Source organism: Haemaphysalis longicornis, unplaced genomic scaffold (assembly GCF_048455015.1).
Source record: "Haemaphysalis longicornis isolate Haplotype H1 unplaced genomic scaffold, Haemaphysalis longicornis Haplotype H1 scaffold_7, whole genome shotgun sequence".
Lineage (NCBI taxonomy): Eukaryota > Metazoa > Arthropoda > Arachnida > Ixodida > Ixodidae > Haemaphysalis > Haemaphysalis longicornis.
The window spans coordinates 45,769,258-45,782,811 of NW_027526422.1; the positions used below are offsets into that span (position 1 = coordinate 45,769,258).

Sequence of the window (13,554 nt, forward strand, 5' to 3'; positions counted from 1 at the left end):
GGACAAGGGGACTGCTGTCTTGCCTCGCAGCAAACGGCCGACCCACTGCCCGACGACGAGGAGGAGTTTGAGCTGCCCGAGCACGTGCAGCCTTTCCTCCAGGACTGCCCGCTGTACACGGACAACACGGCCAATGGCATCGCCCTGCTCTGGGCACCACGGCCCTTCAACCTACGCTCGGACCGTACACGGCGAGCCATCGACATTCCACTCGTCAAGTCCTGGTGAGCCTCGGCTTGAAGTAGGCTGGGTTAGAGGGTACATTTGGCAGAGATATAAAGCTAGCAGGCAGTCTAGTAGCCATCCCCCACATAGCAAAAATGAAAATGATCCCACCTCCTGGGATAAACTGACATAGGTGGGTTAGGAATCGTAACAAAGTCGTTGTGACAAGATGTTGCACATAATGTGCCAACAACCGCTGCTCGCTGGATGTGAAGCCGACCTCTTCATGTTTGGGTCTCGTGTCGCATCTAAGCCCCTCTCTCATTGCCATCTCGTGTGTCATCACCTCCCAGCTTCAGGCGAACATTAAACCCTGGAGGGTCAACACATTCCCACAAGCAGTACTGTAGAACATGGGTGGGAAACTTGTCCCCTCTTTTGGCATCTCAAGTGAGCATGGTGGCTTCACAACGAACTTATGGTGCTTTTTACTTGACAGTGTCTACATAAAAACTAAAAAGTGACTAAAAAGACCAACCTTCCCTCAACACTTGAGTGGATGGGAGTGTTTCCCTTTGCAATGCAAAAAAGGGAGCAATTATGTAGTGTTCCCTTACAACTGCTGGCTGCAATTAGTGGGGTGTGGACAATTCTTTGTGTATTAGAAAACAAGAGCTAAAGGTTTAATGTGGTCGACTCTTTGGCCTTGCGCAGGTACCGGGAGCACTGCCCCCCAGGCATGCCCGTCAAGGTGCGCGTGTCGTACCAAAAGCTGCTCAAGTACTTTGTGCTGAACGCACTCAAGCACCGGCCACCGAAGCCGCAGAAGAAGCGCTACCTGTTCCGCTCATTCAAGTGCACCAAGTTCTTCCAGACGACCAGCATCGACTGGGTGGAGGCCGGCCTGCAGGTGTGCCGGCAGGGCTACAACATGCTCAACCTGCTGATCCACCGAAAGAACCTCAACTACCTGCACCTGGACTACAACTTCAACCTGAAGCCCGTCAAGACGCTCACCACCAAGGAGCGCAAGAAGAGCCGCTTCGGCAACGCCTTCCACCTCTGCCGCGAGATCCTGCGCCTCACCAAACTGGTGGTGGACAGCCACGTGCAGTACCGGCTGAACAACGTCGACGCCTTCCAGCTATCCGACGGCCTGCAGTACGTGTTCGCCCACGTGGGCCAGCTGACGGGCATGTACCGGTACAAGTACAAGCTGATGCGGCAGATCCGCATGTGCAAGGACCTCAAGCACCTGGTCTACTACCGCTTCAACACGGGCCCCGTGGGCAAGGGCCCCGGCTGCGGCTTCTGGGCGCCCGGCTGGCGGGTGTGGCTCTTCTTCATGCGCGGCATCACGCCGCTGCTGGAGCGCTGGCTGGGCAACCTGCTGTCGCGCCAGTTCGAGGGCCGCCACTCCAAGGGCGTCGCCAAGACGGTCACCAAGCAGCGCGTCGAGAGCCACTTCGACCTGGAGCTGCGCGCCTCGGTGATGCACGACATCCTGGACATGATGCCCGAGGGCATCAAGCAGAACAAGGCCCGCACCATCCTGCAGCACCTGTCCGAGGCGTGGCGCTGCTGGAAGGCCAACATCCCCTGGAAGGTGGGTGGGACCTCTTTTCCCTCACCCTCTCGGTGGGGGGACGGTGAGTAATGGTTCTCTTCGTTGCACCAGGTGCCCGGCCTGCCCATCCCCATTGAGAACATGATCCTGCGCTACGTGAAGATGAAGGCCGACTGGTGGACCAACACGGCCCACTACAACCGGGAGCGCATCCGCCGGGGAGCCACCGTGGACAAGACGGTGTGCAAGAAGAACCTGGGCCGGCTCACCCGGCTCTACCTCAAGGCAGAGCAGGAGAGGCAGCACAACTACCTCAAGGTACGTGTGTGCCCTAACTTGTGTCCACATCTTCTGTCGGTGGCATGCAGCAGTTTCATTTCTTCCCTTGCAGGATGGCCCGTACATCAGTGCCGAAGAGGCGGTGGCCATCTACACGACGACTGTGCACTGGCTGGAGAGCCGACGCTTCTCGCCCATTCCGTTCCCTCCACTGTCGTACAAGCACGACACCAAGCTGCTCATCCTGGCTCTGGAGAGGCTCAAGGAGGCCTACAGGTGAGTCGGGTTGCTGGCAGCTGGCGTTTCGTTGAGGGGGTGCTGAGTGCGTGCCTCCTTGCAGCGTGAAGAGCCGGCTGAACCAGTCGCAGCGGGAGGAACTGGGCCTCATCGAGCAGGCGTACGACAACCCGCACGAGGCGCTGTCGCGCATCAAGCGTCACCTGCTGACCCAGCGGGCCTTCAAGGAGGTGGGCATCGAGTTCATGGACCTGTACAGCCACCTGATCCCCGTGTACGACGTGGAGCCCCTGGAGAAGATCACCGACGCCTACCTGGACCAGTACCTGTGGTACGAGGCGGACAAGCGGCGCCTCTTCCCGCCCTGGGTGAAGCCCGCCGACTCGGAGCCGCCGCCGCTGCTAGTGTACAAGTGGTGCCAAGGGGTGAACAACCTGCAGGATGTGTGGGACACGGCCGAGGGCGAGTGCAACGTGATGCTCGAGTCGCGCTTCGAGAAGATGTACGAGAAGATGGATCTGACGCTTCTCAACCGGCTGCTGCGCCTCATCGTGGACCACAACATCGCCGACTACATGACGGCCAAGAACAACGTCATCATCAACTACAAGGACATGAACCACACCAACTCGTACGGCATCATCCGGGGCCTGCAGTTCTCCTCGTTCGTGGTCCAGTACTACGGCCTGGTGCTCGACCTGCTGGTGCTGGGCCTGCAGCGGGCCGCTGAGATGGCGGGCCCGCCCCAGGTGCCCAACGACTTCCTCGCCTTCCAGGACGTGGCCACCGAGATGGCACACCCCGTGCGCCTCTACTCGCGCTACGTCGACCGCGTCCACCTCTTCTTCCGCTTCACGGCGGACGAGGCCCGGGACCTCATCCAGCGCTACCTCACCGAGCACCCGGACCCCAACAACGAGAACATTGTCGGCTACAACAACAAGAAGTGCTGGCCCCGGGACGCCCGCATGCGCCTCATGAAGCACGACGTCAACCTGTGAGTGGTGCTCGACCTCGCTTTTGTTTTCCAACAACATGGGGGACTCTTCACTTATGAGTCTCGTAACAAATGAAATTAGCTTCTGGGTGGGTGCTTGCTAAAGGCTGAAGCATCCTTGTACCTGAGCCCCGCAGTGCTTTACTGAGAAATGTGGTACACTAAGCTCCTGCTGATGCCCAGTCAGCCAAGTGGTGCTTTGCCCGATTCACCCGGCCTGCTCCGCGCGTCAACCAGCCATCGCTTTGAATGCAGGGGCCGTGCGGTGTTCTGGGACATCAAGAACCGGCTTCCCCGGTCGGTGACCACAGTGCAGTGGGAGAGCAGCTTTGTCTCGGTGTACAGCAAGGATAACCCGAACCTGCTGTTCAACATGGGCGGCTTTGAGTGCCGCATCCTGCCCAAGTGCCGCATGACTCACGAGGAGTTCAGCCACAAGGACGGCGTCTGGAACCTCCAGAATGAGGTACTACTCATTCATTATCTCTTCCTGGAGCTCAAAAGGCCGACATTTGGGCACGGGTTTGTGAAATTGGTGTGAAATTGAAGTTTTTTTGAACAAGAGAAAATAAAGTTTAAAGGGGCCATGAAGAAAATACAAGTTTGTTCAGTTTGAAAGAGTTAGCTCGTTCTAACTCACTAAGCTCTATCTTAGCCATGGCATTTTTTTAACCTATAAAATGCAAAAAATACTGAAAAACCCTCAAATTTCGCACTACCGTGACATGTTATGGGCAAAAGTGACACAATATGGGCCAGCAATAAAACATACCATGTTTACTCGAGTAATAAGCCCACTTTTTTTCCAGAAAATTCGGCATGAATTTGGGGGAGGGTTCATTATGTGGGAAAAAAATTGCAACAGATTTTTTTAAAGTTGAAATTCCACACGATAAAGTTGCTAAGAGAAGCGCGTTAGAGCCTTACCATTTTCGTAAAAACACCTGGGTGATTATGTAACAGATTTTCTTTTTTATTTTGAACATGCCAGTGGCCCCCTACTTGCCATGGAGCTGTCCTCCTCACTGAAATCACTAGTGGCTTCACATTCGTAGTCGGCCCACAGCACACCGTCTTCCGTGCCGTCAAGGCACTCCAAAACTTCTTTTCTCATACCCGGAAACTTCCCTTTTTTGGGCCCACGAAACACACGGCGGACATTGTTCACCGCCCAAAAACCTCATTTTCGCCCGTAGCGTACACGCGCTGGGTCAACGCTGAAGTGCCGCCCAGCTGCGCGGTTTCCATGTGCATCAAAGCATGCTGCACCACCTTCAGTTTAAAACCGGCTGTGTAGCTCATGTACTGGCCCGTCGTACAGAGCGCACCAGGAGCTCAAAAAAAGGTCGCAACACGGCTGAGAAACAAAACCACGGAGCGTAATGGTGACGTAGCGGAACAGCTAGAGTAGAGAGCGGAGTAGGTTTAGTGCTTCATTCGCACGACGCCAAAACCAGCCAGAATGGCAAAGAGCAGGGAAGGAGTGCAGAGTACATTTTGCGCTTTTTTCGTACGCCGCAACGTTTTTATGGCGCAAGGTTTGTGATGCGTTCAGCAGGTGGCGCACCGCAAGCGCGCAATTTTTCAATTGTGAGCCACAGCATTCCTGCTCATGTCTCCGGCTACTGGCGTGGTTTCTTTTTGTTGGAATGCGTTTTTGGCATTTCTGCGTGTACTGTGGCATGATATCAAGTTACTGCTATCGTCTACAGCATCAGCAACCATGCTGAGATAAAAACATATCCCCGCTGCAATTTTTATTCAAAGTGACAAAAAAAGTAAATTCTCAAGAAGAAAAGTGGGGGGAGGGTTCATTATGCGAGTGAATACGGTATTTACCAAGGTGTGAACGGCATGGTAGTAATCTGGCACTGTGATCAAACGAAACTAGAAATTGCAATCGCTCATGTTTTTTGGCGGTGGCTTGGGTGGGCGCCACCCAGCCGCACAAACAAGATTCTGTGACGTCATAAAGGAATCGCCTGAAAGTTGCTTGGGAGTCACCACCGTGGCATCTGTTTTCCCTAATATCTCCAGTATTTCTTTGAAGTTTGTGATAAATGGTATCATTCCTGTAGGGACCGAGCTGTCTTTTTAATGCACCAAACTCGTATTTTGTCTTCATGGCCCCTTTAATTAAAGGGGTCCATATATCGATATCACTTCTGCAGCGGAACTGGTAAGACGTTTGGCTAGAGTGAGGAGCAAGGGTAGTGGAGCCATGATGGTGTGACCAAAAGCTTGCTGCACCAATCCTTGCAGCTGTACTGCTAAGTACTGAACACAGCCTGAGGTTTTTACCTTTCCCATCTCTTTCTTACTGGGAACGGGCTGCCACCAACCTTGCACCTTCTCTTCCGTGGCACGTCTGAGGTATGCTAGTTTTGACCAGGTAATTGTGCCCCTATCCAGGTAACCAAGGAGAGGACAGCACAGTGCTTCCTCCGTGTGGATGATGAGTCCATGCAGCGGTTCCACAACCGTGTCCGCCAGATCCTCATGGCTTCTGGCTCCACTACTTTCACCAAGGTAAGTATTGAAGACCGGTGTTTTTCCTTCTTTCATTTTAGTGTGGGTGTGTGCGTGTCTTTGGCACCACTTTTTTCACCATCTTGTTTCCTTGCTAGCTTCTTTGTTGCCCAATGATGGCCATCATGCTCTTCTTCGCTTTTTCAGGCCTGATACACTGCTGTGTATTTGAACTGTCCAAGTCGCTCTTTCCGAGTAGTTGCTGTCCAACTCTAAGTCGATCCCCGTCTGTTGCGCAGATCGTGAACAAGTGGAACACTGCCCTGATCGGGCTGATGACCTACTTCCGGGAGGCGGTGGTCAACACCCAGGAGCTGCTGGACCTGCTGGTGAAGTGCGAGAACAAGATCCAGACGCGCATCAAGATCGGCCTCAACTCGAAGATGCCGAGCCGTTTCCCGCCCGTGGTGTTCTACACGCCCAAGGAGCTGGGGGGCCTGGGCATGCTGTCAATGGGCCACGTGCTGATCCCGCAGTCGGACCTGCGGTGGTCGCGGCAGACGGACGTGGGCATCACACACTTCCGGTCTGGCATGAGCCACGACGAGGACCAGGTGATCCCGAACCTGTACCGCTACATCCAGCCCTGGGAGAGCGAGTTTGTGGACTCTCAGCGGGTGTGGGCTGAGTACGCGCTCAAGCGGCAGGAGGCCCTGGCGCAGAACCGGCGGCTGACCCTGGAGGACCTGGAGGACAGCTGGGACCGGGGCATCCCGCGCATCAACACGCTGTTCCAGAAGGACCGCCACACGCTGGCCTACGACAAGGGCTGGCGGGTGCGCACCGACTTCAAGCAGTACCAGGTGCTCAAGCAGAACCCCTTCTGGTGGACCCACCAGCGGCACGACGGCAAGCTCTGGAACCTCAACAACTACCGCACTGACATGATCCAGGCCCTCGGGGGCGTCGAGGGCATCCTGGAGCACACCCTCTTCAAGGGCACCTACTTCCCCACCTGGGAGGGTCTCTTCTGGTGTGTAATGCCCTGCCCTCCCTCTTTGGCGACACAGCTGACCTGCCCGCCTTTTGTCTGTTCACAGGGAGAAGGCCAGCGGATTCGAGGAGTCCATGAAGTACAAGAAGCTGACCAACGCCCAGCGTTCCGGTCTGAACCAGATCCCCAACAGACGCTTCACCCTCTGGTGGTCGCCCACCATCAACCGTGCCAATGTGCGTATTACTGTCCCTTGCTCGGTTCTGGCTGCCTAGGAGTATTTTTCTCTGACGGGATGGGTGCGTTGTTCTCCGCGGCCGCAGGTGTACGTGGGCTTCCAGGTGCAGCTGGACCTGACGGGCATCTTCATGCACGGCAAGATCCCCACGCTCAAGATCTCGCTCATCCAGATCTTCCGAGCTCACCTGTGGCAGAAAATCCATGAGAGCATAGTCATGGACTTGTGCCAGGTGGGCCTCTCTCTGCTTCGCAGGCCACACGTGTTGGCTGCTAGCTCGTGATTGTTGAGCAGCTGACTGTCATGTCTATTTACATAACGAACAGTCTAGCCGACTTATAACGGCCGCAGTTATAACGAACGAGAACACGGAATGGCTGTCACAGCATGCATTGAGACAATGGCATTTTGTTTGATACAGTGGAATTCCGATAATATGACTTTTAAGGGGACACGCGGGTCGAAAAAACGCGATTTTTTCGAAATATACCGATTTTTTGTTTTCCCTTGCATTAGCATCTTTGACTATCCTTCTTTCATGGGTAAAAAAATGAAAACGAAATACGAACGAGAACTTAGTGAAAAATGTGTCTGAATGACTCGCGGTGACCCAAGAAATCGCGCAATCAAGCCAAATTTCGGCCAGGTTTGAGAATTTATTCCGCACGGCAGCGTGGCTCGCCGCCATTTTGGTCACTTGAGAGAGGTAGATCAAGCCTTCTTCTCTCGATTGAGCCGCTCGCCAGCTTCGTATCTCCGCGTAAAAAAAATTAAAAAAAAGTTTCTTCCCGCTTGTTTTGCGAGCTCCCACTGGGCATTTAAATCACGTGACGCGAAAGCGGGACCGCCATTGGCTCTTGCCGCTTGTGAGCCGCCATCGCCCGCATCGTTCCGTTCGCTACTTCGCGCTATCTTTTCTATTTCCTTATCGTGTGTTTTTAATCGTGAACGGTGAGGAGAAGCGTGACTTTTGTCGCCGGAAGCAGCGTACTTCATGCCGGTACAAATGAAAGCGCAAGCGGCGCAGCATTGTGACGACCACGGCCAATGCCGGCACGACCGGCACCGTGAGGCCTAACGGCGCCGGGCCTTCAAGCGTTACAAGCGCGGCTCTACCAGGCGGGGCTGATTTTATCAGCGAAGATATCGACTTTATAAGCGCATCGGAGAAGAAGTCGGCAGCCTTCCAAGGTGAGGAGACAGCCAGCCACGGGAGCGGTGCAGTTATCTGTGGAGTCGGCGCTCTGACTGACCTTGAGTGCCGCCGTGTGCGCGACGTGCGGGAAGTGCGAACTCGTCGTAGTCGAGGTTGCGAACAAGCGGAAGGGCCTCGCATCGGTACTGGAACTGAAGTGCAAAAACGAGAAGTGCCCTGCGGGAGTGGCTTCGGGAGTGATTTCTTCTGTTTACTCGTCGCAGCGCGCTGCCGCCGTCGGTCGCGGAGGCCGCAAACCGGAACTCTGCAGTTCCGGTTTGCCGCAAACCGGAACGGGGAGGCCGCAAACCGGAACTCTGCAGTTCCGGTTTGTGGCCTCCCCGTGATAGTTTCGCCGTCAATGTGAAAGCGGTACTCGCTGCACGCGCGGTTGGCATCGGACACGATCAGCTATGCAGGTTTTGTGCCATTCTTGGTCTACCAAAACCACACAATCAAAAGACGTTCTACAACACTGCCAAGAAAGTTCATGTTGCGGCCACAAAAGGCGTCTCTGACAACCTTGCTGAAGCTAGGCAAGTAACTGCGTTGCAAGCTGGTTAGACCTCAGTGTGATTTTTGATGGTACTTGGCAGAAGCAAAGACATGAGACACAGCAGCACTGCCATTTCTCTTGACACTGGTCTCTGCCTGGATTTTGAGGTGCTGTCAAACTACTTGTACTTTTAGCCGCCACCAAAAGCTTGATGAGCAAGAGGAGGAAGTGTGGCAAGCCTTTCATGCCTCTTGTGTGTGAAAAAAATGTTGACTGCTCATCCCATGCCATGGAGACGGAAGCAGCACTGCGCATCTGGCACAGGACGCTATCGTACAACCTGCAGTTAGTTCACTGTAGTGGAGACTGCCACTGCCCTCACAGGGTTGTGGTTCAACAGGGGCCACACTAGCTTTGAGCAAGTTCTCCAAGAACTGGGAATCTTCCCTTCAGAAGAACTGGTCAGACTAAGCAATGCAAGTGACCAGCGGAGGGTCAGGCAGATGTGTGCAAAGCTGACTGCTAAGGCTAGCCCCATTGCCGCAGCCTGGTGAAACGGTCCCACACCAAGGACTACCCCAGCAAAAACCGTGAGGGTGCAACTTATGCAGCAGGAGCATTCTAGTTTTAGTACCTCAATGTGGACATTTCAGACTGTATCCCCACCAAATTTCATGTTGTTGGAGCAAGAATTTCTGAATCTGCCAAAGAAATAAACTTTCAATTGCGTTTTTCTCAGCTTGTTGTTTTTGTCCGTTTTCTGAGTTTGTGCACACTTATTTTCCCAGTTAAAGTTGTCGTATCAGGATGAAATTTTGCACAAATGTTCATTATAACACGTAGAGTGCACAAATCTTGTTCATTATGCAATTTGTGTCCTTAGATATTTCTGGCGGTCATAAAACAAAAATATACAGAACAAAAAAAGGCACACTACCAGTCATTTTTTTTTTTGTGGTGAGGAAAATGATGATGAGGCTTTTTTAGGTAGATTTGTGCACTCTGCAGTTCATAAGGAACCACCTAGGCTATTTTAAAAGTTTCAGAAAAAATTTTTACTATAAAAAAAAGTGTGCACAAAAAAGCCATTTTTGTGAAAGTCATGCTGCGTAACATTTTATCCGGAGAAGCTATTCAAAATCTGATTACATATATGACCAGAGGAGCTCAATCTCTATAAGCTGTGAAATTTTCAGCCTCCTAACTTCATTATTAAAAAAAAAGTTGTTTGGAAGAGCACGTCCCCTTAAAGGGACACTGAAGTGAATTTGTCAAGCTCCCGTTTTTGCGTTTTTGCTTGCACTGCGTAGACTGGCTCAAATTAGCACACTTTTCATCGTTTATCCGGTTGACAAATCGGTAATTATTTTACAAAGCGCGAAAGAAGAAAAACTACCATGCGCGGTTTGCGGCGGCCGCACCAACTAAGGCTGTGACGTTGAGAGGAGGGGCGCCGTGATTGGACGATGCCCATCACACAAGTTTCGGTTTCGGTTTCGGTTCTGTAAAACATAACAAATGGCTTTGTTGGATGGGCATTCTCAATATCTCAGTAATCATCGTACCGCGCTCCTGCCACGTTGTCGGCTGTAAAATGCACAAGATAAGCCTCCCAGGACGGCTTGTAGTCGTAGCATTCACTAGCCGAGACCTACGCAGTGCATGAACGCCCTCCGCGTACCCGCAGACGCCCAAATGTCATGCGCTTTTCCCCCATATTTGGAGCTTGCCTCCCTCATGCCTGTATCGTAAAAAGCGTGTTCGCACCAGGCCAAGGGTCTGTTCATTCTGGCCTGTGCCCACTGCCTGCAAGCAGTCGGTGCTTATGGCAACAGCACGCCAACGAGAACTCGCTAGCGCGCCAGTGCCAGCCTGCGCGCGTTTTGTGAACTAGTTCGTGTAGCCATGAACGTTGCGGCCCCAAAAAAGGTGAACTCAATATAGAAAACATCGGCGGAAAACAAAAAAGTTAACTTACAAAAAAAAAAAAAAAGCACGTACCCGTGGGGATTCGAACTCCTGACTCGCAAAACATTTGGGTCAAATTCCTAGCGCCCCAGACTGCTAGGCCACGGAGCGGGACGCGAATGCTCTGCTAATATAGGATATATATTGTACAACCGGTTTACACTTTTATTTAGTTTTGGCATTTCAAGCCGCTTAGGTGACTATTTGTTGTACTGCGATCGTGCAGTAAGCGTCGCCCGAGTTTCCACAGTAGCTCACGTCTAGCAATTGCATTTCGTAGACGGAAAAGCGTTCGCAGATGCGTAGTCGTGCTGCTGACCGCTGTGCTTGTTCGCCCAGCGCAAAAAAGTGCTTCCCGCGCCCTAGTTTTACGCTGTACGGTAAAAATATCAGTTGATTTTATTTGCTTAGTACCTATATTGACTTCGCTGACTCTTCTCCCGCCTTCAAGAGGCCTTATATTTTCCTACTGGCGTACCAGTCAGCGAAGCGTCGCATGTGCAGCGCTTGTGTGAAGCGACCTTGACTTGGAGCTAGATACAGTGTACAAACAAACCAAGTAAAGAAAGGCACATTCTTCCATTCACAAACGTGTCCTGGCTTCGTTTCAACTAAGCGAACGAATTGCGACCAAGCAATTTTTTTTTAACCTCCTTGATTGCGACGACCCGCCGGCGGCCGGCGGACGAAACGCTGGGCCGACTGACTCTGTCGGCCGGGGAGCCGTGCAGTAGCGCAGCCGTGGTGCAGCCAATTGCCAGCTCATCCCCTCCTGACGTCACACGAAAACGCCACAGAAAATGGGCGAGCGTAAAGAGAGGAGGACAGCGTTTTCGAATTAGTTTTTCTACTAAATAAAATCGCGTAAACGCGCCTAGATTGGTCGAAACATGGCCTGGGGACTCCGGACTACAATTTGCGCTAGTAATCCCGCAATGTTTACATATCACTTCAGTGTCCCTTTAAGGGGGGACACTGGTCTTAAAACAATTTCTTTTAATTTTCAAGTGAACTCTGTGAAACTTGTCAGTCTTGCTGCTTTTTTCCCACTGATTTCAAATATGCCAGTATTTTTTCAGTTGGTCAATTAGTTCCCAAGATAATTAGAGATAATTAGCCATTTTTGCCCCCACAATTAACAAAACAGTGTTGGTCACAAAACTGTAATCTTTATATTTTCCATTACTATGAACCCTGCTGAATGCAATCTTGGAAACAGTTTTTTGATGCATCGCTTGGAACTAATTTTACAGCTCATTAAACTTCGGTGTTTGAAATGGGCACTGAAAATGGTTCCTTGCCACTGGTGCTACCGAAGTTTAATGAGCCGTAAAATTAGTTCCAAGCGGTGCATCAAAAAACTGTTTCCAAGATTGCATTCAGCAGGGTTCATAGTAATGGAAAATATAAAGATTACAGTTTTGTGAGCAACACTGTTTTGTTAATTGTTGGGGCAAAATGGCTAATTATCTCTAATTATCTTGGTAACTAATTGACCAACTGAAAAAATACTGGCATATTTGAAATCAGTGGGAAAAAAGCAGCAAGACTGACAAGTTTCACAGAGTTTACTTGAAAATAAAAAAAGTTGTTTTAAGACCAGTGTCCCCCCTTAAGGGACCGCGCGAAAGCGTCGTGTGAACCGGGGTGTCGCGTGACCGGGGTGCGGGTAAATGCCGTCCTAGTAGACAATCTCGTGTGACAGGTGGGCTAAGAATTTATTTAAACTACTATATCTAGTGCATTCTCGTGTGATTTGCAAACATTTAGCTAAAATCCCAAGTTAAAAAGAAAAAGAAACTTCTATTTTGTGCCCCCCTTCCCTCCATGCGCTTCGCAACCCCTGTGCTGTCCGGCGCTATTTATAGCACTCCAGCCCCGCACCTTGCGCGCACAAGATAAGGCCGACGTGGTCGAGCAAATCGAGCGGGGGGAAAAGGCAAGTGTGAAACTGCCAAGGCCAAACGAAACGAACGATAGTACCAGGTGGCGACGGAAAAAAGGCGGCCAAAAAGGGAGCAGAGCGCCAATGCCACATTGAAAAACACTGATCAGCAGAGAGCAGAGATTAATGGAGAGCGAGCGTCGTGAAGGGAAGAAATTTGGACGGAGGAGGTGAGGAAAGCGGGCGTTTGGTCATCGCGGTGGGGTTGCGTTGTGTGTGTGTGTTTGCATTCGCCGACGGCTCAGCGAGAGCTTCAAATTCACGGTCTGCCAGCCACCTGAACTTCGAATTCTTGCGGTTGGCACGTAGGCGTACTGCTGCTGTGTGGGGCCATCAAAAGTTAACTCCTGCGCGCGAGTACCCGCCTGCTTGCTTGCGTCTGTTCAGTGAGTGGTCTGGCCCACTGTCCGCCTGCGGAATCAATGCTGACCCGTCGACCAAGAAGCGCAACGGCCCCAATGACAATTGATAGGACATTTATGCTTATATTATGAGCTATGTTTCCGTTTGTCTCACATTTTTTAGGCCAGGAGTTTTATTCCAGCAGGAGAGCGGCAAACTTCGTTTCATGGCTCCAACCAGCGCCCTGTTAGCGCCGCGCACTGTCCAAGCGATGTCGGCGGCCGCCGCATCAGTGTGCCTGCCGTATGCATGCAGTATTTTCACGCGCTTTAAAGGAGCCATGAAGAGAAAATACAACTTCGTTTAATTTGAAAGAACTAGGATTCAGTATCTTACTCAGCTCCATTAGAGCCACAAAAGATGCTTTTTAACGAAAAAAAAGCAAGAAGTATTTAAAAACTTTGAAATTTTGCGCCACAGTGACGTGTTATGAGCAAGAATGACGTCACACGGGCCAACAATAAATCATAATTTTCAGTGCGTTAACTGCACGTTAGCATTCAAGTGATGTGGTGAAATGGAACTAGAGGCCCCTTTACAGACGTCCAGTCTTGTGTCGTCGCGACAGGTCAGTTAGGCGGCCGCCAATTGCACAAACAAGG

General features: G+C 51.7%; 1 protein-coding gene across 1 annotated transcript in view; it reads left to right on the forward strand.

Moving 5' to 3' along the window:
* The window catches only part of Prp8 (pre-mRNA processing factor 8), a 34,647-nt gene that overhangs the window by 15,096 nt on the left and 5,997 nt on the right, over window positions 1-13,554 (forward strand). Inside the window, exons 9-18 of the mRNA XM_077677090.1 lie at window positions 31-224; window positions 880-1,771; window positions 1,844-2,050; window positions 2,124-2,287; window positions 2,352-3,245; window positions 3,501-3,711; window positions 5,658-5,774; window positions 6,014-6,747; window positions 6,815-6,944; window positions 7,032-7,178. Of these exons, the coding sequence (XP_077533216.1) occupies window positions 31-224; window positions 880-1,771; window positions 1,844-2,050; window positions 2,124-2,287; window positions 2,352-3,245; window positions 3,501-3,711; window positions 5,658-5,774; window positions 6,014-6,747; window positions 6,815-6,944; window positions 7,032-7,178 (3,690 nt within the window). The remainder of the gene's footprint in view (window positions 1-30; window positions 225-879; window positions 1,772-1,843; window positions 2,051-2,123; window positions 2,288-2,351; window positions 3,246-3,500; window positions 3,712-5,657; window positions 5,775-6,013; window positions 6,748-6,814; window positions 6,945-7,031; window positions 7,179-13,554) is intronic.